Source organism: Lampetra fluviatilis, chromosome 38 (genome assembly GCF_964198595.1).
Source record: "Lampetra fluviatilis chromosome 38, kcLamFluv1.1, whole genome shotgun sequence".
Classification (NCBI taxonomy): domain Eukaryota; kingdom Metazoa; phylum Chordata; class Hyperoartia; order Petromyzontiformes; family Petromyzontidae; genus Lampetra; species Lampetra fluviatilis.
Window position 1 is genome coordinate 11,274,324 of NC_136312.1, and position 26,879 is coordinate 11,301,202.

At 47.6% G+C, this 26,879-nt stretch overlaps 1 protein-coding gene across 2 annotated transcripts; it reads right to left on the reverse strand.

Annotated features, from left to right (window-relative positions):
• Positions 1 to 626: 626 nt before the first annotated feature.
• On the reverse strand, positions 627 to 26,879 carry LOC144945646 (interleukin-1 receptor-associated kinase-like 2). Of its 2 annotated transcripts, XM_078874193.1 has the most exons (15): positions 26,427 to 26,879; positions 21,394 to 21,573; positions 19,158 to 19,292; positions 16,647 to 16,819; positions 16,083 to 16,146; positions 14,529 to 14,695; positions 13,591 to 13,655; positions 12,471 to 12,585; positions 10,395 to 10,513; positions 9,289 to 9,499; positions 8,260 to 8,322; positions 7,298 to 7,450; positions 4,993 to 5,920; positions 4,071 to 4,169; positions 627 to 2,817 (listed from the first exon to the last, which is right to left on the reverse strand). In XM_078874193.1, exons 1-15 carry the CDS (start codon positions 26,554 to 26,556, stop codon positions 2,777 to 2,779), a joined length of 2,643 nt encoding a protein of 880 aa, XP_078730319.1. In that variant the 5' UTR covers positions 26,557 to 26,879; the 3' UTR covers positions 627 to 2,776. The 2 variants fall into 2 exon arrangements, with proteins under 2 accessions (XP_078730319.1, XP_078730320.1); XM_078874194.1 differs by lacking the exons at positions 21,394 to 21,573; positions 26,427 to 26,879 and adding an exon at positions 18,281 to 18,322 and having other exon boundaries at positions 19,158 to 19,208.

Below are 26,879 nucleotides of genomic sequence, written 5' to 3' on the forward strand. Positions count from 1 at the left end.
CCCTCTCGGATCTCTCCACTGGGTCCCGACGAAGTGCCACAACAAGCTGAAGATCCAAGGACTTTATAAATGACGGCCACCCTAACACCTTGCCTCTTGGAAGGTGGGAAACCCCCATACGAACTCCGCCCAGTGTGATGCGGCTGATGACGTCACAAAGCAATCACCTGCCCATCGTCGCACGCGGGAATGAGGTGACACATTTTTCAACTGCTGTCTTATGCAATTGGTTTACCAAACCGATAATCGGAAGAGTAACTTATTTTATTATGTTTTATTTTTATTACTTCCCATCTACGTGACTTTACCGAAAGAACCAAGAAGATGAATCCCTGCAGTCACGAAAGCTTTAAATTGAAAAGAAACTTATTAAATAAATAATTGGCTAGCCCATCTGGAGAGAGAGTACCTAAAATATGCTGCGCTCAAGGCAAAATCGGAATGTGTAAAACGTCATAAGCTGAAGCAACGCGACATTTACACGCAAGGATAGTTGCTGGCCTATTTAAAAACTTAACACAATTCTATAAAATTGAAAAACAATTGCGGAGGATGTGAATGTTTAAGATGCGTATCTTATATTATAAAAAGTAAATAATGCAACAAAATACAATTCATAAGAATAGTTTAATGTCAACTACTTACTGCAAACTATACAATAAATATACAATCTCCAACATTCAAATGGTTAGTCTCCTCACACTAAGCAAAATAAGTGTTCATAATATGTATTCCAAATCTCACTTTCGATATCCTAAGCTTCGCGAACCTGACACCGGAATTGATATGATATCTCGACCACTATGATGAACAAACGTGCCAGTACTCTGATTTTGTTTCACCTACATGACTTTACCGAAAAATCCAAAGAGTATGAATCCTTGCAGTCACGAAAACTTCAAATCTAGGAAAAAAAACGTGCCAGTATATTCCAGCTTCAGCAGTACCACACCAGTCTATTGTGGGACACACACATTTGACAACAGGGAAGAGTTTTCACCGGTAGTTACAGCCAGCATCATCAGGCAGTTGACAGGATTCTGCCCAGAAGTCGTAATAAATCAGTACATTTGTTAACGCCACAAACTTTATCCATTGGCTGTGTCGGGTGGAGGAGGGTTTACGACACAACATTCTACTTTCGCGATCAGACCCAAGCATCAATGGATATTGAATCGTAATTCTGGTAGCAAAAGCCCACCAAAGTGTGAAATCTCTCGAGCGTTCGTCCGACGCACACCGACCGCATCACCGGCGATGCCGAAACCGCCACGCGTAGAAGCCAAGTACGGGTTTCCCCTCGCTACGTGCGGGTTCGGTTTGTGCGATTTTGCATACACGCGGCTAAGCTATTTCTACCCAAAATTCGCTTCGTGCGGGTCAAATTCACTCGTATGCGGCTGCGCAGTCAGATGTGGGACACAACATTGTGTGTGTAATGTGTGTATGTACTGTGTGTGTGTACTGTGTGTACTGTGTGTGTACTGTGTGTACTGTGTATGTACTGTGTGTGTACTGTGTGTGTGTACTGTGTGTACTGTGTATGTACAGTGTGTGTACTGTGTGTGTACTGTACACGCTAATCGGCAGGCAGCGGTATCGTGCGGTGCATTGTGGGTGATCGTGCGCTCCGTGGCTGCCTAATTTCGCTTCGTGCGCCCCCGTGTTTTTGGAATGCATCCACCACAGCAAGTGAGGGCAACCTGTAACGAAGACGTTGGCGACAATACTGACTGATCACTTTTACGGAAGCAACTTTGGACCATGTTTTGTATTTGATTAAGCTTTTTGATTTTCCGTAAGTTATAAATTAGTTTCTTCTCAAACCGGTTCATCCAACAATAACATTCGTTTCACATTGATTATTAAAAAACGTTATGCGCTAATATACCCAACACGGCCACGCACTAAAATGTACTCAATATCCGCATGCTGATGAGTGACGCGCTGAAATGGTAAAATCAAAACTTAAGCATTAAAATGAAGAGCTTATCACTTAATTCATAACGTTCACATTTTAAAAAAAAAAATTAGCTTTTGGCATAACACGTTTGACTCTAATATTTTAACAATATATGTACAAAAACTTTTATACGAATTGGCAATAATCGGCATGTAGGTTCTGATGGATCACTGTAACGCAGGCACCGGCTTGGCGAGGCCTTCCTCCAGCTGTGGACTGATCATGGATGATGATGAATCGACATTCCTGTATAACAATGAACAATAAATGGAATGAGTCACGGTGGCACCACCACAAGTCCCTTCGGCTAAAAACCCGAGTTCACATCTCCTTAGCCGTGAATCACTGTCACACATGGTGGCCCAACACAATAGCTCTGCTACCCTGAACAAACTTCGACTCTGGTGGTTTGGAAAAGTCACAAGAAGAGAGGAAACCACTTGGGAATTCAGATGACGCGCATGGAAGTGCCTGGGCAGAGGCCGAGAGGCAGGCCCAGAGAGCGGTGGCTGGAAGTGATGAAAGATACTTCAGATGTTGGCTCAGGACAGGGATGGGTGGAGAATATGGCCAAGCCCACACGAGCAGTAACAATGCCAGGAAGAAGATGGAATGGTCGAACAACAATTTTACGTGACACCGCAGGGTCTTCCTAACACAACAATGAGACCAATTCAGTTGGAGCATTTACACATCCGAGCCCAACGCCCCGGAGGGAAATGAAGGTAACTACGCTGTCGTGTCGTGCTGTGGCGATGCACCACATTCTAGGCTGTTTGATTCCGCCGTGCTGTGTACAACATCTGCTTGGAGCTATGAAGAGTGATTTTCTTCAGCTGCGGCTTGATCTTGATCTAAAAAAAAACAAATATTTGTATAAATTAAAGTATTCATGTTGATGCAATGAGTTAGAACAACAAATGATGAATGTTATGTCATCCACTTGTACATCTCTCTTGGTCTATCAACTGCTGTACGAAAGCCTCCGCAAGCATGAGGGTTTTGTTTTGTAACCATATTTCTCCCACGCCGATCGGTGCGGCAGAGTGGAAGGCGGGCAGCATGCACGTGGGAGCATGCACGTCGAGCAGGGCAATGTGTGGTTCTGCACTGCCACCTGCTGCCCACAACGTAGCCCGGCAGCAAGTTCAAGTTCATTTATTAGGTATAGCCCTGTGAGCCATTCGGCTCTTGAATCAGGTGCAACCGCAACAAACAAAAAAACAAAAACATGAACAAGAAAACATCTTAAAGTGACTATGTGCAAACAGAAAATCCAAGAAAAGACAGCAAAATATTGCAGAAAAAGCACCGTACACCAACACTGTGCAAAAATCCCAGTGGGATGCAAGTCAAACAACTACAACCACAAGACAACTTAGATTAAGGCCAAACCGAAAAACTTTTCGAAAATCACCAAGATAAAGCCATAAAAGCAATGAAACAGTGATCATAGGAAATGTGACCGAATTTTCACAATAAATGACGTAAACAACATGTATTACCAAACTCTGCAGCCATAGCTGGCTGCATGAGTCACTGCAGCCTATAGCACCTGTTTAATGGTCAGCAGCCACCCATTCAAACACTGTCCGGGCTCAAAACTTGGTTTGCTTCTGAGGTCTGACAAGATTCCAAAGCATTCCGAGCGATATGGCCGTAATAATTTGCAAAAAAATCTGTTCAAAATCAACACACAAAAGGCTTAATTGGTAAACGTTACATATATATTTTTCCACCAAACTATTTCCTCAGAAGTCATCGGGGGCAGAATAAATTGTCCATAAATAAATGTCCTTGGCTATTCATAATAAAGGTTGATAAAGAACACTGTCTCAAAAACACTGAAAAAAAAAGAATTAAGAAATCTTACCGACGTCACTCGCCAAACATTTCAATACGTGTGACTCATCCTAAAATACTTGTTTTACATTTACAAAGCTTAAGCTAATGCCAGACAGCCGAACACGTGAAGCCTCGATATCCATATTCCTTCAAGCGACGGCTGGAGGAGTCCACGTGATCGTCTTATTTGCTGGAGCAGAGGACGGTTAAAGCACCGAGACTAAAGCCGCTGACCGACGCTCCTCGCTTTCCACGCCGTTACCTGCATCCAGAGAGACCAGCTCCGCTGTGTCGATACGTCCCTCCATGTACAGCTGGATTTTGCTCATCATCCTCACCTTGGCAGGATGCGTATGCATTTCTGTAAGTAAATATAATTTTGTAAAAATCGGGTGGTTTTGTCAGGCATCACATCGCATTGGGTTTGTCCCGTCATGCTTATTTCTCCAGAGCACAGCAATTAAGGGCCACCGCCCAACACACACACATTTATTTATTTATTTTATATCACGTAGACGTTTTGCGGTTGCGCCGTGTAGCTCTCCGACGTGTTTTCAGGTCGTACTGAACGTTGTTCGGCGTGGCGTCAGACGTTTCGCTCCACGTGCTGTTCCAGGAAGTTCCCAGCGCATGCGGTGAAATTTAAAGACTTTGTGCCAAACAACCCGCGGTACAACCAGGAAACGTGTTGGAGGTGTCTCTGTTTTTTATTGCCAGTATCCACAACGATGAAAAATAAGAATAGGTTTTACTCTTTCTGGCAATAAAACAGGAGGTGGTAAGATGTTTAAACACCAAACAGATACCTTTTTTCAAGGCATCAAGTCTGCAAAGACTCTAACACTGGTGAGACTAGGCCAATCAGTTTCAAAGACAATGCATAGATTATCAGAGCATGTTTGTTTGCATGTTTTGCCACAAGTACGTGTGGTTAATGCAGACTTGATGCCTGGCGAGGATGACAGTGACGGGGTTTTTGCTCTCTGCCCCGGTCACCGACAGCCAACGCACTCCGTTTGACTTAATCGTTGGTTTTAGGATGAACCTTTTTTTTTTTGCTCAGAAAAGGGATGTTATTTTGAGAAGAAAATAAAAGCATTACTCGGTCCACATCTCCTGCCCCTAAGTGAAGGCTACACATTCTGGACAATCGCATCTCAACCTTAATTTTTGTTTTTACTTACCTTTAGAAATGTGCTGCGGATCGGAGGCCTCCGTTGACCCACACGCTCCAGCCTGCTCGCCGACACTCCCTGCCCCGAAACTACTTGGACCTTGCTGAGAGGTCGCCCCAGCGGCAGCCGCCGGCTTTGTAGAATCCTCGCAGGAACCGCCCTCGTCGGCGCCACCACCCGGGGGACGTTCCCGTGTGAATCTCTTCTCGGGGGCCGTGCACGAATCGGCCCCGACTACCTCCCGCTCGAAGTCCGCGAGGGCATCCCGTCCGGTGGCGGCGGCGGCGGCATCTTCCCTTGCGCAAGAGAGGGAGAGCCCGCTCAGGGCCTCGCTTGCCGCGCCAGCGCCGTGGTCTGCCCAAGGTACGCGACTGCTCACGGCTTCGGCGTCGGCACGGTCGATCGGCTCCGCCGAGCGCCGTCCGTCAGACTTGTCTCCGCCACAGGCCGCCTGGAAATCCAGCTGCATCGCAGGATCCAGAGACTCGACGGGAGCTCGGCCATATTTTGCTTCGATCAAATCAAATGTCCACGAGTTGGTGTTAGCTTTGAACGGCGCTTCGAGGCTTTGCAAAAGCAGTGAAGAAGTGGTGCCCTCGTGTGGAAACACTTCGAAGACGTCAGCTTTAGATACGCCGCCGTAGGCTTTCTTTGTTCCGTCCTCGTGTCGAAGGCTCCTGGCATCGACAGGTTTGCAGCTGGCAACGTCACTTTTTGCTACAGCTGCACCGCCTGCTTTGAGGCTGCAAGGGCCTGCAGCTGGTTCTGCGCGCGGCAGCTCGGCCGAATGAACGTCGGTCATCTCTGCCGGTCTACGGCGTTGCGGTCTGTGCTGCTGAGGAGCATTTGCAAAGCTTCCTTCAAACGTGGAACCGGCAAACACGTGTTGATCATCTGTGAAGTGTCCTTTGTGAAGGATTTCGAGTCCTTCATAGACCTGAATGAAAATAGACAAAACACGAGGATTTCACCACTTTACGTTTTAACGAACTCAGTTCTGTGTTTGTAGTCGACATTTAAAACATACGTGGTGCAAGGCTCCCTTATAGTCGAGGGCCTTCTTCCAGCGGTGGCGTAAACTGGCAATGGCAGGGCTGCACCCTTACTTACCACGTGTGCATTATGTTGTGTCCACATCAGAAATGATAAAACCCATTTCCACAACTAAATAGTCGTCTCTCCAATGTATAACTACAAAGGCCTCCCTTACCAAGAGAGATGTACAAACTAAACGAGAATACTCTTACTTTCAAGACATAATTCGAGAAATGTGCAGTAATAATTAATAAACTGCTGCAGCAGATGATAAAAAGCTGTTCCTTTTCCATTCAACTAATAGAGGAAATAAAATATGGATCGGTGACACGTAGGAGTCAAGAGGGAATGGCGAGCTGCAGGAAAGTGATGGTGAGAAGATAATTTGAGCAAAGACCGAGAGGAAGGAAAAGGAACGGTGACGCTGGGTGGTGTCGAACAAGGATGGACGTGCCAACGGATGAAGAGGGAGCAGCGGAAGTCAGCGAGACAAAGGAGGAGAGACCTCGTGCCTCGGACCGGTCTCTGCACACAACGACAGAATGGTCCTGCCCCACCATATCTCGCCACTCTTGTGCATTTCTCCGTGTCGCCTTCTCGCCCTCTACGTTCTCAATCTCTGCTGTCTCTCTGTCACTCCTTCAGCTCGTGCTCAATCCGCGCTTTAGCTCTTTCTCTCTTCTCGCCCCCCTTCACTGGAACAAACTTCTCCCTTTTGATTTAAAGCTTTCGTGACTGCAGGGATTCATCTTCTTGGTTCTTTCGGTAAAGTCACGTATTTTTATTATTTCATTATTTCCCTTCTACGTGACTTTACCGAAAGAACCAAGGAAATGAAACTTCTCCCTCCACATCCAGCGGTCACCTACGCTCACTAGTTTCCGCTCTTCACTCAAACCTCAATTATTTTCCCGAGCTCACCCCACGACCCCCTTAATCTCCCCCCCGTAACCACCACCGTTACTGTTCCCTCGTGATATAGCGATCACTCATTCCCCATTCAATCATTCCATTCATCATCATTTACTCTCATCAATTTCACTTTCACCAAATTCACGCATCGCAGATTCGCACTATTGCTTCCTCTCATCTATTCCATTCACCTCATCTCCACCATTACATTCATATGCAGTACCGTTGTTTATTCTTTGTAAAGTGCCTTGGTTAAGGCGCTATATACATTCTGTTGAATACGTGATTATGTAGTATTCTAATGAAGTGCAAAGCAAAAAAAACAACAACGCACAGCAGATGCCACCGATGTTGTCGCCGTTGTTACCTCTCTTATGTGAGGCCGCGACTTGCGTGTCCCGATGCACCGCAGGGCGAGCGCGAGCAGGGCGGACGACACGGACGATGGCCAGGCACCCGCAGTCTTGTCTACAAGCTGCTCTGGCGGCAGCGAGGGATCGCTGTCCAGGACCAAGTCCTTCTGCGCTCCAAAAACAAACGGCGTTCAATAAATACCATCACAGACAAAGATCCCCCGTATAACATTAACAGTGTGTTGGGGCAAGTGCTGTTAGCGAATAGCACCGATGAAGGCCGGCACTGTGGCACACGATGGGGCGGGTGGCCAGCACCACGCCCGGCCACTTTTGTCTCCCCAGTGGCGAAGTTTACACATCGCACCAGGTACTCATTTGAGGCTGAATTGATCTGGGGGAAGCCCCGGACCGGTTCAAATATTTGCCACCGATATTGGTCGTGAGCAGGAATTGAACTCGGCTCGCTGGGTTCTAAGCGCAGTGCGCTAACCACTGCGCCACCGCTCCCCACACACACACACAGGGTGGGTGATACAAGCAAGTCGAGTTCATTAAACAAACAGACGGTTTGGTATCATCCGTACTGCGTTCAACCACCACACACCGCAGGTCACAACACCTGTTGGATTCTTTCCTTGCACTGCTCCACTTTGGAGTTCCATCCCAAGTTGCAATAACAGGCTTTGCTTAATTCAAGAAAAGTGTAAACTTTTATCTAACACAACCGCGATCGCGATGGTGATGTTGTGTTTTGCTGCCACTTAACATTTCGGGTCTTTGGGGGCCTGTGTTCAGCAACTGTGCTTAGAGAAAAGGGCTTCGCACCGATGGGAAATCAATAAATCACGGCCCTCTATTAACTCACCATAGGATTAAGGCCTCCCCAGGCCAGTGCGAGTGAATTGTGTTTGTCCGATTGCTCAAAATATAATTCACAAAGGAGATGGAAACTGTCGAGGAGGGAAAGGTTTACCAGTAATCGGGGCTTCCGGCTGCCATCGTAGGCCTTGAGTCCACTCAGAAGCTCGAGCAGCACCTTGGGATTGGGAGGAACAAGAGGAGCGTGCGTTGTGAGCGACAGACATTGCCGCTTTGTTAAGGACAGCCAAGATGCCGCGACCATGCTCGGCAGTGGCAACATACAACACCGCTGGATCAAGGCCTCCCCAACTGGCCTGTCAGCCGAGGGGGTTGTTTGATCATACTTCACCATGCTGGTCTGTGCTCGTCGGCGAATGTGGAGCTAGGACCGGCTCAGATTTCACCTGCCACTGATGTTACACGTGGCCTGGAATCAAACTCGTGTGCACAAGGTTGATAGTGCAGTGGCCTGACTGCTGTACAAGTGCTCCACCCTCTCAGACATTGCAAACCTGCACCTATTCTTGCAACCGATATGCTTCATTTTCATTTTGTATTTATTTTATACGCTTTACGCCGTCTAGTTTGTCCCAGGCTTTCGTTGAAAATCAGACCGTAGGTCTCAAATAGCCTCTCAGCTGTGGGGATCTGTGAGTGTTATCCCCGCTTAGGCATGGGTTGTCTCTTGGTTATCTCCAGGTTATCTCTGGGTACTCAAGTTTTTGTCCCCCACAAACAAAACAATTATTTTAATGGGATTCACCTATGACCCTATTGCAGAAGCCTCCTGGGAAAAAAAACCTGATACTCTCTTTAAACTATTTTTATTGTACCAGGTAAGGCCCACTGAGCCAGAGAAGTGACCTGGCCACAAATGACAGCACAACGAGAGGTGGCTTATCATGTGGACATTTGACAGCAGCCAAATACTCTAAACGCACTTTTCTAAATGTGGAGGGAAAAACAAGAGATCCCGAACAAAAGTCCACGCGACCGCGGGGACAGAGACACGCAAACTCCAAATATACAACTTCCTGCATACCAAGCGAGATAGTTAACATCTCCTAGCCACCGCGGCGCAGTGAAGCTTCCCCAAATAAACAGGCGGGGACATCGTCCCTAAAAAGCACGCGCGACTCACAATGCCGCAGCTGTAAACGTCCAGGCTGGCGGAGAGCTGCCCATCCTTCAAGAACTCGTCAGGGAGGTACGCCAGCTGGCTGCCGAGCAGGCTCGTGCGCATCGTGACGGTGACGCTGTGGTCGCGAGCGAGCCCGAGGGACGGGCGCAGGCTCGCGAACCCAAAGCCCCCCAGCTTCGGCTCAAAGCCCTCGGTCAGCAGCACCTTCGAGCTGTGCGGTGCGGGGGGCGGTGGGGGGCAGTTTGTTCGTCAGCAGCACAAACGAACATCAACAAAACAAATCCACGCTGGAGTTGTGGCGCTCGCACGATGCCGCAGTCGCGAGAGGGCGGCAGTGAGGCGCGATGGCAACACTCGTGCCACACGGCAAGAAATATCTGGGTTCGACTCCTGACTCGGGTGCCTTTTGTATGTGCGCCCCCTGTTCTGTCATGGTTCCATCTGGGTTTCTCCGCTTCCTTCCCACGGTTAGAATAATATAAAATGGTGGCTAAACATCCCACCAATGTATAGACCTTCCCAAAACAGTCAAAGGACTGGTCGAAGCTTTCCTCGTAAAAAAAAATCATAAAACAAAAACAGAGGTCTGTGTTCACATTATAGATTAAATTTCACCGTTGCTGACATTGTTAATGTTACTTTAACGTAGACTAAAGAAACTATCACTTGCATATCAGAACAAGTAACAATATCATATACACACATACAGAATATACGGCAGTATTTTTTTTTTTTTTAAATAAGCGATTGAATGGAATGTTCTCATCTACAGCCTTTTGTCGATAGAATTCTGCACGAGGCCCTCCCCACGCGGGTGCATTGTCACGTGTTTGGCAAGTCGGTGACCACAACACCGGCACGCAACCGCCTCCTCTCCCTGCTCTTTTTGTTGTTCGAACAACACCACAGGGGGGGAGCGTCGGCGTCTGCCGCGGCGTTAATGAACCAGGGGCGGCCGCGAGTGGGAAAGCGCCGCCGTGCGGCCGTGCCCACGTAAGCCCGCCAACCCCCGTTTGGTGCCTCCTCCCTCCACACGTGCAGCTCTGTGGTCCGCGCCGCCGCGACACGCGACGTGCGGGCGAGCGGCCGGGTGTGGGGAGGCCGACCTGCGGACGTTCCCGTGGACGACGGGGGCCGCCTGCGACGTGTGCATGAAGAGGACGGCGCGCGCCAGGCCCGCGGCGATGGCGACGCGCCGTCGCCACGGCAGCGGCGCCGTGCCGCCCTGCGGGAAACAACGACCAAACGTCGACGGAAGGCCTCGGGTCCATTCGTACTTTCGGGGAGACGTTGAAGATTTTGCGAGGCAAGTTGCGCTCGGGCAGATTTATTTTGAGAATGGTTATCCGGCGTGCATGAGCTGAGACGTTAACTTGGCAACGTAGATAGGTATGAGGTTTTATAGTAGCTTGAACACGTGACCTGAGTAACCAAAGCTTTTTAGCAGGTAGATTTTTTGCAAACAATAGTTTCGTTCGTAAATGATTTTTGCGTTCGGTCACGACAATTTGACCAAATTTGTGTCGTTAATACCTCCCCCACCACCCGATACAGCAAAACAAATGAAATCGTCACGTGTGCAAGCGTTTCACGCACCAATTATCACGGTTTCAGCTCGCACACGAGTGGGTTGACATAACAATCCTCACCGCCAAATTTAGCAAATAGATTCGACGTTTCTATTCGCACTGCGTCATTAAACATCAAAATAAATTAAACTTAAAAAAACATAAAATCTTACACATGTGCGGTTGGATCAATGTGCAATGAGCCTAAGGACTGATATTAATCGATGTATAGGGAAATCATCCACCACTAATTAACATGGTACGTGGAATGCTGGGCAGGGTTGTAGCCACACTAAATACAGGGTGTCCATCAAGCTATCATCCATTATTAAGGCATCATCACGAGCCAACATTGTGGCCACTTGGTTGAATATTGGGGTTATGATGCGAGAAATGAAGCCATTAAAAAAAACTAAATATCTTGAGTGATCTTCAACAACACATGAGAGAAACATCGTAAATTGTGACGCGAGATATTTGGTGAACGCTTGGCTCTCTCAAATGTGAATGCGACGCTGTCGCCAACAACGCAATAGCAAACATGCGGAGGTCTGGTGATGACACCCGTAAGGTAACATTTTCAAACTACCAAGTGTGCGTGGGGTTTTACATGTCAATCGACCGCGCGCAAACTGCCGGTCCCAATTATAAACCGAGAACAATGGATGACACCTATGTGGACGACGCCCCGCTGGGTGAAATTGCCACGTGGGGAAGGGGGGGGGCTTTGCGCACGTACACGATACTGAGCGTGCAAGCGTGCGATTGCGGAGGCCGCGTGAGCATGCACGTGCGACGTTCGCTGCGAAGAGCGTGCGCCTACACGGGGCTCGCACAGCGCTGTTCATCGTTACGCAGCCCGCAGCAGATGATTCGCAAAGCGCCTTACCCACAAGCGTCAGGACCTCCTCTAGCCTGTAAATATTTTCACAGCACAAAAAAATAAGTTCAGGGGGCTCACTCTATACTGCGCATGTCGCCACAAAATACACGTTGATCATTCCAAGCTTGCAACGTAGTGTCGCGCAGTATCCGCCCCACTCCTCGGAGAGACGGAACAACTCGGGGGCAAGTGGAGGAACCACAGACAATAAGGAAAGCAGCAACCAGCCGGTGTGTTAGCGCCAATAATTGCCCAAGCTCTGCGGTCCTCTATATACTAAAATGTTTACGGCCAATTAATGAGTGTTGAAAACGTGTGAGGAAACCATAGCGCCTGCCTTGCAACTCAGGAGGGCTTCAACAATGGCTCACCTATACTACCCCCAACTTGAGACTTCATGTCAGAGTCGAGGTGAGACAATTGTCTAATTTAAACCCACATCCCACGATGGAAACATCTGTCACGTGGCTGCTGAAATATAAATGACAAAATCAGTTACCCGGCTTGCCCTTCGGATTCCACATTCTACAACAGCCTGACAAACCGAACATTTAACTTGGCAAAGCACCTTTTTCCGACACGTGTGGCCATCGTAGAAGAGAAGGCCCAAACACCGGCACCGCTACCACCTTCACCTTCAGTGGGGTTTGTGAACAGAAATCACGAAAGGCCACAACGCATGTTACGTTCGGCAATGAAAACTACGGGCATGGATCTGTAGCCTGACTCACCGCACACTGGAGCCGGTCAGACAGGGATCCGTTTGCCGCCAGCTCGTAGATTAGGCAGCACTGCTCACCCTTCTGGCTGTAGCCGGCCAACACGATGATATTTGGGTGTTTCAACCTGCAGCCACACGGGGAACAAATCCATTTGTGAATCAATGCCGTGGCGTCTCAGAGCCCTTTGCGCACAATAAGCGACTTGCATCCCATGGCAAGCATCTATCCCTGTGGGCACAAGGTGACCTCGTACCTGGCCTGCAATCAGGAATTAATCTGCCAGTAGGGGGGGGGCAAAAAATGCTGTGTGTCATCCAAATTATGCAATGTGGTAATTTTTTGAATTTGGAACAAAGACACCGGCACACAATCGCCCACTCGTTTTCCAATGACGTCAGAGGGGATTTCCTTTAACGCCTGTTGTGGAGCAGATGGCGCTTAGTATTCTGTGATTATTACAAATATATGATAACCAGGGCGGCCGCTGGGGATCTAACCGTGAACCTCTGCCAACCATTCATTCATTCAATTTATTATTTGAGTAAGAACTCGCCCCCACTAAAGAGGGCATGGCAATACTTTACAGTATAAATTAAACGAAGGTAGTCCCTACCTATAAAATCAATCTGAGTGCCGGCGAATGCACGAACCACTGGGCCATACCACCGGCCGCAGCGGCACGAGCAAAGCAAGAAGTTGCAGGGATTGCACCTTGAGCTCTTTCAGCTGCTAAATGAGGGATTTTCAGTGACGGAGACGTATTTCGCACGCCCGCCGTTTCAGAGCGCAGGCCTCGAGAAGCGGAGGTATGGGGGCGGTATCTTCCCCACCCCCGGTTTGAGGTGTCGGGATGAGAGCACAAAAGAATGCTCTCAAGATGAAGGTGTCATCGTGGTCGAAGGCGTTGCTGCCACCACACCTCGCCAACGCCCTCTACCCTCCTCCGTCAGATCCCATGGTTGTTACACCATAGACACGTGACCCCCCCCCACCCCCATCTGGTTAAACTGTCTGAAAAAATTAAGCTTTATTCTAAATACATTTCTGCTGAATCTCTCATGTCATTGTGTCGTGGTATATGCTTTGATAGTCGACATGATATTGTTGACATTTGTTTTTGCAAACTTACTGGGAAAGGTTTCTGGCTTCTGACTCAACAACTTTCCAAACGGCCTCCTCTTTAAATCCACCCGTCTGCAACAGACAACAACACAATCCCTCAGCACGCAACGCACATTTCTTTTTACGAACGCATCGTGTTTAAAGCCATCGGAACAAAAGAAATACACTCGAACTGTACGCATTTTAGTAATACAAACACGGTGTTAAGTAAAACATTGTCCATCAAAATTTCACTGGCAAAGTAAGGGGCAGTGGAATGCACGCCCAGTCCAAACAATCTTCACGCAGAACACGACATGGGGTAGACCTTCATGCAGCAGTGGATTTATAAACGGCTGCAAATCGTTTCTTTTTATATATTACAATTATTAAGTAATACAAACGACACATTTTTGGGGGAAAATGTAATTTTACAGCCTTAGCATCATATGTAGCGATGTACAATGACAGATCACCTGTATAGCCTAAAAAGATGGGTGGAGAAAGTACTGTTAGTGAGCACCTATAAGGGCCGGCACGGCACCCGAGGGGGTAGGTGGCCAGCACCACGCCCGGCCACCTCAATCCCCCGAGTGGCGATGTTTACACACCGCACCAGATACCCATTGAAGGCCGAGTCGACCGAGGGGAGACCCAAGATCGGTTCAGATAATTTTCACGAGTATTGGCCGGGAGCAGGAATCGAACTCTGGTGGCCAGGGTTCGGAATGCAGCGCGCTTAACCATTACGATGCCGCCGCCCATACATGCGTACGCACGTCCATGTACGTGCATTAAGAATCCACTTGTTAGAAAGAGCACGAAGATGCACTCGCATCGCAGGTCAAGGCGAGGCCAACGAGCTTGTGCACCACGACACCCCACCTGCGCCGTGTTTGCATTCAAAGAAAGCAGAGACGCTGCGTGAACACGGCTGGCGGTACCCTCCTACAGTTCCCGTAGCACCTGTCTCAGCAGCTTGGCAGCGTAGTCGGTTCGGCAGATGCAGGCCCCGTACACGGTGCCCAGACTGCCCTCGCCTAGCTTGCGGCCTTCGCTGAAGTTCTGAGTGCCAGAGCAGACCAGGTCGTGCGAAAACTGTAGCCGGGATTCTGGCTCTGCCTGTAGAGACGCTGGACACGATGGGACGCTGTTAGTGACACCGGACACTAACGTATATATATATTTAGCTTTTACATAGCAGCGTTGTTAATGCTATTGTATCTCATATAGTATCAGTGAATGTTTTGTATGCATGTTCAACACAAGTAATTGTGGTTAATGTAGACTCGGTTCCTCGCAAAAGGTTTCTACTTGGTGTTTGAACATCTTAACACCTCCTATTTTATTGGCAGAAAGGGTAACACCTATTTTTATTATTATTATTCTTTTATACTGGCAAAAAAAGGTCCCATGATATAGCTGCTCACCCCGAGCTACAAATGCTCTGATGGTGGCATTGTCTTTGTACTGCTCGCCTTTGTGAGTTGTTCTCTGGTCTGACACGAGTGAAACTAGGACTTAAAGAAGGCTGTCGCTGGTGTAGGCCAATCAGTTTCAAAGACAATGCCGATAGAATCAGAACGTGTTTTGATTGCATGTTCACCACAAGTAATTGTGGTTAATGCAGACTTGGTTCCTTGTAAAAGGGATCGATTTGGTGTTTGAACATCTTAGCACCTCCTGTTTTTATTTCCAGAAAAGGTAAAACCAAATCTTATGTTTCAATCTTTGAGACTGCCAGAAAAGGTCTCATGCACGATGCATCTCACAACGCTGCGCAATCGGCAACGCACGCAAGGCGTGTTCCACGTGGAGACGTGTTCATTCAACTATTGAGTGTCTATGCACGTGGGGAGGAAGCTAGAGCACCTGGAGAAAACCCACGCGTGCAAGGGGTAAACACTCTATTCCGTACACATGGGACGGATGGTGATTAGTCCACGCTTGCTGTACCGCTTTTTCCTGGCAAGCGAGTACATTTATTTAGCTATCACATAGGCTTTTGTGACCAATATCATAGATCTCGATCTAACCCAAAAAAACCTGTATTATGGACGTTTATTTATTGTTGGAATGTGGCGTGCGTCAGAAAACTGTGGAATGCACGCATCGCTGAATTTTGGGTTCAAAATGTAGTTGATGACACTTGTTGGGATTGTATTCCATGAAAACAACACCGCGTACATTACTGGAGTTGAGGCATAATGTTGTCAGAAGGGCGATTGTCTGCAGAGGGTGGTGATGGAGGGAACACTGGAGATGGAGCTAGGGGGATGAGGAAGAGCAGAATCGCTCTGAACATCACGCATCAAACACGGGACAGGATGGAAGCTCTCTCAGTTGAACGACGGAGTGGTGGACAGAGAGAGACGTGGAGAGAGCGAGGTAACGGTCGGGCCCCAGTAGGCCCAAAGGCCAAGGAGGCATGGACGAGAAATGCGAATGATGTCAGTTGAGTAGTGCGAGGTAATTTCTCTGCCATAATTGTGCCGCACAAGGAACACCATAGACACTTACCGGAAAATTTTGAGGAGGGAGGTTGAGAAAGATTGTTGATGGTCCCCTTCTCTTTTGGATTCCCCTGGGGGAATGAACATTCAAAAACATTAATACGCTGAAAAAAAATGTACCCTCTCGCAGAGAAATTACAACCGCGGGCGGCCGCTCTCCGGATCACGGTGACGGCATGTAAAGAACACGCGCAGGTTAGCTCGACGCCGAATGAACGTCGACTCTGAGTGTACACTCATCTGTTGCATCCGCGGAAGCGAAGACACGGTGCACTTCCTGCATCGTTACGAACCAGTGCTGCTGAAACTCAAGCCTCACGACCGCACGGGTGCAGCTTCCACAATTACAGCCCATAAGGTGCACGCGACACGCACATGCTTAATTTAAGTATGCATGGAAAAGATCACCAAATTATTACCGCTGTAACAATTTTACTATCATGGATTCAAATAATTGTCACGATGATGCACTTAGATGAATGGGAGAGCCGCACGTAGCCAACCGTGCCCATCGGAGGTGCGGGAGACAGACGGCCAGTGCAGGAAAACCATTCAACCTGTGAACGCTGACCTGGGGCGCAACGGACAGAGGCGATGGTGTTGCCGACGTATGATCTGCACACTTGATGGGGTCGCTTGGCTGGAGCAGATGCTGCTTGTAGCAGTTTAGGGAACAGAAACTGTGGCTGGGTGGATGTGGGGGAAGTAACAGGACTCCAGGTTTATCCATCTCAACACCTCGATCTGAGCGGAGACACAAAAGGGAAAAGGAGACAAATTATCATGGCGGTGACGGTGGACAGGTGGCAGCGTGTTTGCCATTTAAACTAAACTAAACCATTTTTTATTTTACCAGGTAAGGCCCACTGAGCTGTATAGCTCTTTTTCAGAAGCGACCTGGCCACAAATGATAGCTCAACCAAGTCGCTCACGTGGAATTTTATAGCCAGCCAAATGCCCCGAACACGTGTTGTTCATTATTGTAAACGTGGAGGGAAAACCAGAGGACCCGGAGAAAAATCCACACAACAACGGGCAGAGAGACATGCAAACTCCAAATATACAGCAGGCACCAGGGTCGGGATCGAACCCACGACCCTCCTGTCTACCAGGCGAGGTAGTTAACATCTCCTAGCCACCGTGGCACCCCCAACGTTGCACAGCATCGCAGTTCGAGGACAGCGGCCAACCTGGTTAATACTGCGGGTGCACCAACTGTCAACACGCGCCGTCCGCTCCATAGACGGCATGTCTGCAGTAGGTGCTGCGATGTTATTCGAAAAAAACTAGGCCGTGTGTACCCGCGCCACGGTCCAAATGATATAAATCATTCGCAAATGACCTAATTGGGGAGATAAAGAAAACCCACATAACAACATCGCCCCCGGCACGACACCACCTATGCTGACGTTTGATCGATGTAGCCTAAAGTTTATTCTGGTTTTATTATACATGCTTAACATTCCCTTAAAATTGAAAAGCCAAATATGCCTGGTTACACAAGTGACATTGCTATTGTTGTTCAGGAAAATACAAGTATCATTCCAAAGTAGTTTCAGATCATTATATGAAGTAGCATTTCAACAACACTTTTAATGCCGAATATATATCAGAAATGACACATCGGTAATGAAGACAACAGCACCCCCATGTTGCTGTTGGCTGATTCCATTATCCACCTATCTTCCTCATCTCAAAACGTGCGAATAAGCGTACACACATGTGGAAAATCGGTCGAATTTGCTGCCAATTATTGTTACACATCTCAGCGGTAGGCAATCGATTCAGGTGCGAATATATTATGGAGAGGCTAATAGGAGGGGGCAGATAAGAGCTGTGTTTTAACTGCATCTGTGCACACTGGATACTGAATTAGGATCTGGTCGTGATCACTCAGTCATCCAGTTGCGATGTACATCCCTTTGCCAATCGACAATTTGTGGATAAAAGCTTCCCCATGCCATGTCGACTGTGCGGGTTATGTAACGCCGCACAACAACACTGCAGACAGTGCACGTGGGTGAAGAAGGCACTGGTTCAAATATCACCGTTCAAGTGATGTTAGTCACGGCCAGGGATCAAAATCAGGCGGCCGTGTTTACAGTGTAGTGAGCTAAGCACCGCTGTGATCGCTCCCTCTGTTAACCCTCAATGGGTTGGCAGGTTACAACAGGTTCACCCAAATGAAAAGGGTTGTTCACACACCGATGGCAAATGTTCACTCTTCCACTTCATGTGCAAGTTCATCTGAAACGAAGCCCATTTACATTATATGCAATTACAGTTAACGTGCTGACTTGACAATATATGTGCAATGCTTCATCATGTGAACGCATGTATATTATTACATACAGCATCTTGAGGTGTGTTTGCACTTACAGTATATGCTCCATATATCCAAACTGCATTGTAATTGTATATTGCACTGCTGATTGCTATCTGATTTTGCACGATTTTGGAGAGTAAAAAAAAAGATTACGTCTCATGCTATTAAATTGGCCACCTGAACATTCACCAATGTTCCTGGCTCTGTAAAAGCGCTGATGAATAAAACTTGCATATTTCAAAAGAGGTGGAGATATTAATGGGTGAGACCATTATCACCGAATACCAGTGCCCTATTAATAATCACCATTAGAATAATTACGTGCTTATGACTAGAGGGACACAACACTTGAACGTGTGATATTATGTTTAAATATATTATGACATATTGCTGATCCTCTGACCAAATTAACAGAAATGTGTCCAACCTTAACAGATCTGGCAAGCTAAGCAGAATTGAGGCCTGGATAGTGCCGGAGTGGGTAACCATCATGTACACAAACAGGTTGTCATGGGGGAGCACCGGGTTGCATTGTGGGCCATGTGGTGGACAGCAATGTTCGAACAAAAATCCCCCATTGTATTACACTTATACGTTTCCGTGACTGTGCACCACGTCTTCGCCAACCCCGCACCGACCGGCGTGGCTAAAGCATGGTGACGTCACCCCCACACGAGCAGCACATTGCAAGGGGGCGAGGCCCTCAATCCAGCAGTGGGCGTGAGGCGGTGATGAACGCGGAAAGCAAAAGGACACCTGGTGTGGGCGGCACGGCTTCTCGCGCCAAGTCTGGCGAAGCCGGTATGGAGTGGTGGTGGTGGTCAGGAGGAGGGGGAGGAGGAGAGGCACCAGGGAAGCTGCGCCGTGGATGTGCACTGGGGGAGCCGGTCACTGCAAGCAAACGCAGCCGCAACAAAAGAAAACAGGCGCTAAGCAAAATTTGGCTTCTAAGGATTGTTCTTCGTGTTACCGGTGAGCCGAAAAAAAAAATTAAGTGTCGCGCTAATAAACACTTGCACGCATGACATATTGCACGCATGACATATTGCATTTGTTTGGCTGTGTTGGGTAAGGGGCCCTTATCGACGCCCACTCATTCACGTGGCCCCACCGAAACTCACAACTGGGGTGTGTCCTTTACACGTCAAATCACTGTGAGGTTGGTGACAATTGTCATTTTCATTAATGGCCTAAATATGCCATTATCTCCTGATGCTCGACACAACAGGTGGGACAAGTTTATCGGGATGGAGGGGGGTGAAAAAGATTGAGTGGAAATTATATATCATAATGGAGGTGTATTACTAATATGTTTGTTTATTGAATTCAATGTAATATGACAGTTGCAACACATAAACATATACATAATTACACACACACATACTAAGGATGTTATCGATTACCCAGTGAATTTTAAACATCTGCAAACCATCCTTAGATATGAACATTTGGAAGATGTGGCAATTTTTTATTCTTGAGAATGGCGTCACCTACATCACGTCACTACTTCTGTGTTTTTCCTACCAAAAGTGTCGTCACGTGGCATTGGGCAACGTCACTGTTGTGAACATGAGGCTACCTTCTGCACGTGTTAAATATATTCATTAATTACAGTAGACTCTCGTTCATCCACGCTAATGACGGGGAGGATGGCCGCAGATATTTCATAATCACGGAAAATCCACAAATATTTCCATTTTCCACAGATCTCTATGCCAAACAATACAAATATACTTACAAATCATGTTAACGTTAAGAAAATTGAGTTTGTTAATGAATAACTGAGGATTTCGATTGTTACTCTTTCGATTTAGAATGAATACGAACGATGGGCCGATTGATGTGCTTGCTCAGTGATGATGACACTTTCCTGCACCTGCCCACCAGAAGACTCGGCCTACGAAGTGGACAGCAGCAGAGCTACGCCAATCAACATAAATCAAACTCCGCCCACTGTTGTAAAGATATGCAACTCCTGTATTGCAGAGCCGATCACCTGGATTTCAGATTAACCGGAACACATTGTTTCAATTTAAGCACGTGACTTGTGTGAACATTTCCGAAAATAACAATGTGCAACTGTTTTTAGATTAATAATTTGGGCTAAAGGGAACATCCACGAGTTATTAATTTACTTAAAAATATAAGGTGCGTGGTTCCTCTGCAAATCGGATAAGCCGCACGCATATAATCGAGTCTATTGTACACAGAAATGGACCCTCACCAGGTTCCAAGTCTAATAGTCCAAGTCTCTCCATACACATCCACAAAACGAGAAAAGTGGCTAATTCTCCCCGTTGCCATTGCAAGGCCCAGTCAGTCCAGATGAAGGCAACTGTTAACTTCCTCGCGATTGGCACTCACTTAAGCAACCCTTGAGGAGTGATTTACTCAAAACTCAAACAGAAACCTTCTAACCATGGTGACACTTGTCTGTAATTGATATGTACACTAAATCATCGATTATTCGGCGGCTTCAGGATGGAGTCGCATTATCATTATTCAAAATAGATTAGTTTTGCACATTCTTGCACGACGTTATGTTCGTAGAAGTTGTTAAATCTTTTTTTTAGTGTTTAACATTGGTTTACTATGTGAAATTCGCATAAATAAACATACAAAGACAAAAATAAAGATCCTCCTTTAAAAAGTTACCGTATTTACTGTACGGTACTGACCACTCCAATCTACAAGACTCTGCATGTGGTGCTGTATATACGTGCAGCCTTTGGAGCGGTTTTTCCGGATTCGCTGGATTGGCCCGGGACCGCCCGGCAATGTGGGAAGCCGGATAATTGCGCGCCGGATAATTGATGATCGACTGTATATTAATGTGTGCAGGCTGTCGACGGGCCTTGCATACAATTACCATGGAAGCAATTGGGGGGGGTCAACGCTGGAACATTCGAGGTTCCTGCGACGTTTCGTGCTTAAGTGTCACTGGCACACAACACCCACGCGCGTGTCCCGCGGTGTCTGTGTGTGTACGTACGCTCGCGCTGCAGGTACTCGACGCAGCGATGGTTTTCGATGGCGATGAGCACCTGCAGGAGGTCGTGAACTGTGGCGTTCTTCTGGGCCCACAGCCAGAGCACCTCCTCGGCCATGCTGTGTCCTCGCCTGGAATTCTCGATTTCACGCACCTTCATTTGGTCGTCCAGAACGTGTGCCGCTGCAATATCAGCAAAGACTTGTGTCAAGACACGTTGAACCACCGCGGATAGTTTTTTGCGCGATTGTGCCGTACAGCTCTCTCAATGTGTTCAGCTCCACGTGTCTGTCGGGGAGCTACTCCAGGAACTGAATTCAGGTCCTGAAGAAGCCGCCAACATGCACAGCAAAACGTCGAACATCATGCCCGAACAAAATTCAGTACAACATGCAGACTTTGGAAAGGGCCCAAAGTTTTCACGGCTTCACTTTGTGCATTTAGATTGACAAGTTTCACAAAGGTTAGGGTAATGACGGTGCACACTTGCAAAACATTGCTTTGTAGGCAACTGTTGATGCGTTGCACAGATATGGGAACACTGAAATTGACTCGTCGCAGGCTGTGGTGGGACAGCAAATTGTTCCTCAAATATCGATGGGACCTTTTTGCCAGTATCCAAAATGATGAAAAAAGGTAGGTAAAAAGGAAGCTTTTCAATGCACACACTTTTATTTGCACTCAAATGTGGAAAATAACTTATTTTGACCCCGGAATTAATCAAATTTTACGTGCTCAATAAAAGTATGAGGCTTGCATAAGGAAAATTAAGCATGCTCTGATTCATATATGCCTTGTCTTTGCAACTGATTGGCCTACATCAGAGACAGTCTTCTTTTTGGCCTTGTCGATGTTTTTACACAAGTACGTGTGGTTGACGCAGAATTGATGGAGGGTCTTTATGCCACCAATTTGATCAGACAGTTGTGGCCTGGGGTAAAAACCATTGTCCATAATTCAAAACAAAGCATCCAAATTTGTTTTATAAACTCTTCACACACCATACACATTGACACACACCCTGCATCAATTCCATCCAAAAACTTTGGATTTGTCTCGCAGACGCAGGGATTTATACTTCAGTCCCTTGCCATTGCTTCTTGGTGGAGGTGTAGGCGACATTGCTGAGAGGGTTGGCTTGCACAGAGTGCACATAAACAAGGTAAAGTCCCAAGCGACGAGTCTGCACTGACGCTCACCACGCTCACCACACTCACCACACTCACCACGCTCACCACGCTCACCACGCTCACCACACTCACCACACTCACCACGCTCACCATGTGCGCCGCTGCCAGACTGAGTCGTTGTTTTGGTTGTGCCGTCGCTCTACGTGCGTGCCGAACTTGGACCATTCGGTACGGCAATTCAGCTCATGGCGAATTAATAACACACCATATATGTGCCAAAAGCACAGCCATGCCGACTTATCCCCCATTACAAATGATCAAATACCGAAATAACGAGGTTTTACTGGAAACGTAAAGCACTGACACACCAGTAAAACCCAATCACGATACAATATTCTTTGCAGCACACGAAATTCCCCTTCTTACCTTTCCCAATGCAATGCAGCCCTACATAACAAATAATCCTACTTTAAAGAATGTAGGGCTGAATTGATTGTAAAAAAACAGAACTGACAAAAAGCCTCTGTTCATTAAACCGACCGCAGCCATTCAGGCCAGTGTGGGAAATTCCCTACCCTGTTTGTTCAACTTTCTTCAAGCTCTTTCAAATCTTGAAGACCTACAGTGAACCCCCATGAGTAAATAAAAAGGTACAAAATGTACATCTCGTCACGAGCCGACCTCACGGCATCTCCTAAAGCGTACAAAAAAAAGTCAAAGGTGGGCGTTCACAAGTTCACTTGCAAAGTTGAACTGCTACGACTGCACAAGAAGGACACAGCGGTCGATGCCGCGTCCACTCACGACCAGGAGAGAATGGCTCCACCGAGTACACGGACTTCACCGAACACTCCTCCCTACCGAGACGGGCCCCTTTGAGCCGCCCACCCCTCTCCGGAGACATCACACACACGTGCGTCTATGACGGACCAACTCTTAGCGAATTCACTGCTCTATGAAGACCTTCACCAATACCACGTTGGTCACAGTGGTTGGTTGGTTCAACATGCATACTTCACAACGCTGATCAGTGTGAGATGTTAACTACCTCGCCTGGTATACAGGAGGACGTGGGTTCGATCCCAACCCCTGCATATTTGGAGTCCGCTACCCCCGCTGCGGTTGTCTGGCTTGACCAGCCTGGATGTTAAGTTGTAACTGTTGCGCTGCATCAGCCTTACGAAAGAAGGATGACCAATGGAATCAATGACTCAGACATTATGACTGGGTTGAAACACATTCTAATCATTGAGGCATGTTGTGCCATTATACCACAAGTCAAAATAAACTTTTGCTCAAATAAGCATTTAGGTGGTGCTCATTTGCTGTGTTATAGCCTGAGCCAGTGGTGGAAATTCCACATTATTATGATGGGGGGGGGGAGTTTAAATAGGTCAACCACTGTTTACTTCCTGAAAGTGTCACGGATTTCATAGTCCCTAGGGGAATGATAGTCGGATTTGGACTTGCACAACTGAAGGATATGCTCCAATTTGTATACTCTCAATTCATGACAGAACGTATCCCATGTACCTTGTGTCCTGTTGTCTTATCCCATGCATCATCTTGCCCATGGACCACGTTAATCCTCCTGTAATCCGCAAATTCTCCAACAAATTGAATACTGCAATCCTAACAGCAGACTTCATGCTGTGCATGATCCCGCTGGCAACATGGAGTTTCCCTAGCATGCGGTTGACCAACTTTGTGTAGCGAGCTTTGTTATCATCGGACGGTATGAAGTGGGCATGAAGTATGTTGTGTCGTCCATGGACAACAAGGTCGTCTGCCCAGTTGGCATCATGTTCGAGTTCCTGTCAGGCTCAGGGCGCTGGTTGGCATTGTATCAACAATGGAGAAGTCTTTAGCAAGTGCTTTCAAACCACTACACAAATTACACACGTTATTGGCCACATCATATCCGACCACAAAATGAAATAACAGAAGGAAAATAAGATTAAATGTTTTTGGTTATTAATGAATGTGCTTACCCACAATATCAAGTGCCAAAAGCATGTACATCCCATTTGACCACATCACTTCTTGATGAGGGCCCTCCCCATGCCGTTGAGGCCTTGGTGAAGCGTTGACACAAGTATAGTGTAGAAATGAACTTTGCTGACCACTCCCTTGTGCTGCCCACCACTTGGCCTAGCGGTGAGTTCACCCGCTGTATGCAAGGTGATCAACCCTCAAAACATAAAGCAGGTGAACTATCCAGGCACAGCCCTTCTTAACTTCTGCTATCGGGTGACAGTGGATGCATTCCCGGTGATTTTGGCTTCAGCTCCAGTGACGTATTGATCTAAACCGAAATTAAGACCACCATTTTGGCACGGAGGGTACCCAGGTAATGGCAATCATGAACTCAATAAAGTTTGCTAAAGCTTGGAATTTGCTGTAGTAACGTAAATAAATTGGCCCGCTCCATTTATTTCCCTTAAAATGCTAAATATATATCAATCTGTGTACTGTAGTAACGCCATGACGTGGGGCAGTGGCAGCACTGCGATGGGCATGGAGAGGACGTGGGGATGGATGTCTCTGTACCATTCTATTCCACCCTGAATTGATTTGAAATGATAATTTTTGTTTTAAAGGAGGGAATTTTCTTAAATTAGTTACCTGTTTATTTTCTATTTGAACAGACTTGTACATCTTTAAATACATTTATGTGTTCTTATTTCAACAAAAATTACGGGAATGTTTAGATGGGGCATCAACTTCGATCTTATTCTTGTAACATTTTTTGTGAATTATAGTTTTACTCAGCTCAGCCATGTACCTTTGACACGAAAAAATGTATCGTGCCTCATCTATACTGTTCTGTATAATACATTAATTCGAAAGAGAAATGTGGCTTAACAAAACATTATATTATTAACAAATGTTTTTAACCAAGCCAAAAGTGCAATCTAAAAGAATCACAGATAGAATCCCACTCTGGCAATGTATCTTCTCAACGCGTTAAGACTCTGCAATGAAATTCATGCGACTCGTTTTTTTTGTCAATCGCCAGCAAGGATTTGAAGTGGAAACCTTCCGATTGTAATCGAGCGAATACCACGGGTAGTACAGAAGTGGATTTAGTGAATGCGGAGTCAGAACAGTTGGAGTTGGAGTGATACCAGTGCGAGTAGACCGGTGGAGTTAATGTGGATGCAGTACAGCTGTGTCGTTGGTGGATGTGGGGCAGTGGAGCTGGTGAGTGTGGGTGGTGGTGTAAGTGGGGGTTGGTGTGAATGTGGGTGGTGAATATGGGTGGGGGGTGGTGTGAGTGGGGGGTGGTGTGAGTGGGGGGTGGTGTGAGTGGGGGGTGGTGTGAGTGGTGGGTGGTGAATATGGGTGGGGGGTGGTGTGAGTGGGGGGTGGTGTGAATGTGGGTGGTGGTGTGAGTGGGGGTTGGTGTGAGTGGTGGGTGGTGAATATGGGTGGGGGGTGGTGTGGCTGGGGGGTGGTGTGAGTGGGGGGTGGTGTGAGTGGGGGGTGGTGTGAGTGGGGGGTGGTGTGAGTGAGGGGTGGTGGTGTGAGTGGGGGGTGGTGTGAGTGGGGGGTGGTGTGAGTGGGGGGTGGTGTGAGTGAGGGGTGGTGGTGTGAATGTGGGTGGTGAATGTGGGGGGTGGTGTGAATGTGGGGGGTGTGAGTGGGGGGTGGTGTGAGTGTGAGTGGGGGGTGGTGTGAATGTGGTGGTGTGAGTGTGAGTGGGGGGTGTGAGTGTGAGTGGGGGGTGTGAGTGGGGCTGGGTGGGGCTGGGTGGTGTGAATGTGGGTGGTGGTGTGAATGTGGGGGGAGTGAGTGAGGGGTGGTGAATGTGGGGGTGGTGTGAATGTGGGTGGTGGTGTGAATGTGGATGGTGGTGTGAATGTAGGGGGTGTGAGTGGGGTCCGGGTGGTGGAGGTTCCTCACCTAAGTGCCTCGCGCCGCTCACGGAGTCGCACGAGTCCAGGATCCGCGCCACGCCGAAGAAGACGGCGGGGGGCAGCTCGTGCACTCGCAGGCGCCACCACGCGGGCTCCGTGCCCCCCACGGGCTCCATGCCCCCCACGACTGCCACTACCACCACTCGACTACCACTACCACCACTCTACTGTTACACTGACTCTACTACTACCACTTGTCTACTGTTACACTGACTCTGCTACTGCTGCAACTACTCAGTCTACTGTCACAGTGATACTACTATTGCTGCCACTACTGCCAGAATGAATGTAGTAGTGACCAGACTGCACTAATACCACCCACTACTGGGACCAGCGCTGTACAACTACCACTGACACCACACCACCGTAATCACCACCAACACCACCGTAATCACCACCAACACCGCCGTAATCACCACCAACACCACCGTAATCACCA

Coding starts and splice junctions, on each gene's coding strand:
- LOC144945646 (XM_078874193.1), bottom strand. CDS start 26,556: ATGGAGCCCGTGGGGGGCACGGAGCCCGCGTGGTGGCGCCTGCGAGTG. Junction 16,820..19,157: donor AGCCGTGCCGCCCACACCAG/GTGTCCTTTTGC, acceptor GTCTCCGCTCAG/ATCGAGGTGTTGAGATGGAT. Junction 13,656..14,528: donor CTGCCAAGCTGCTGAGACAG/GTGCTACGGGAA, acceptor TGTCTGTTGCAG/ACGGGTGGATTTAAAGAGGA.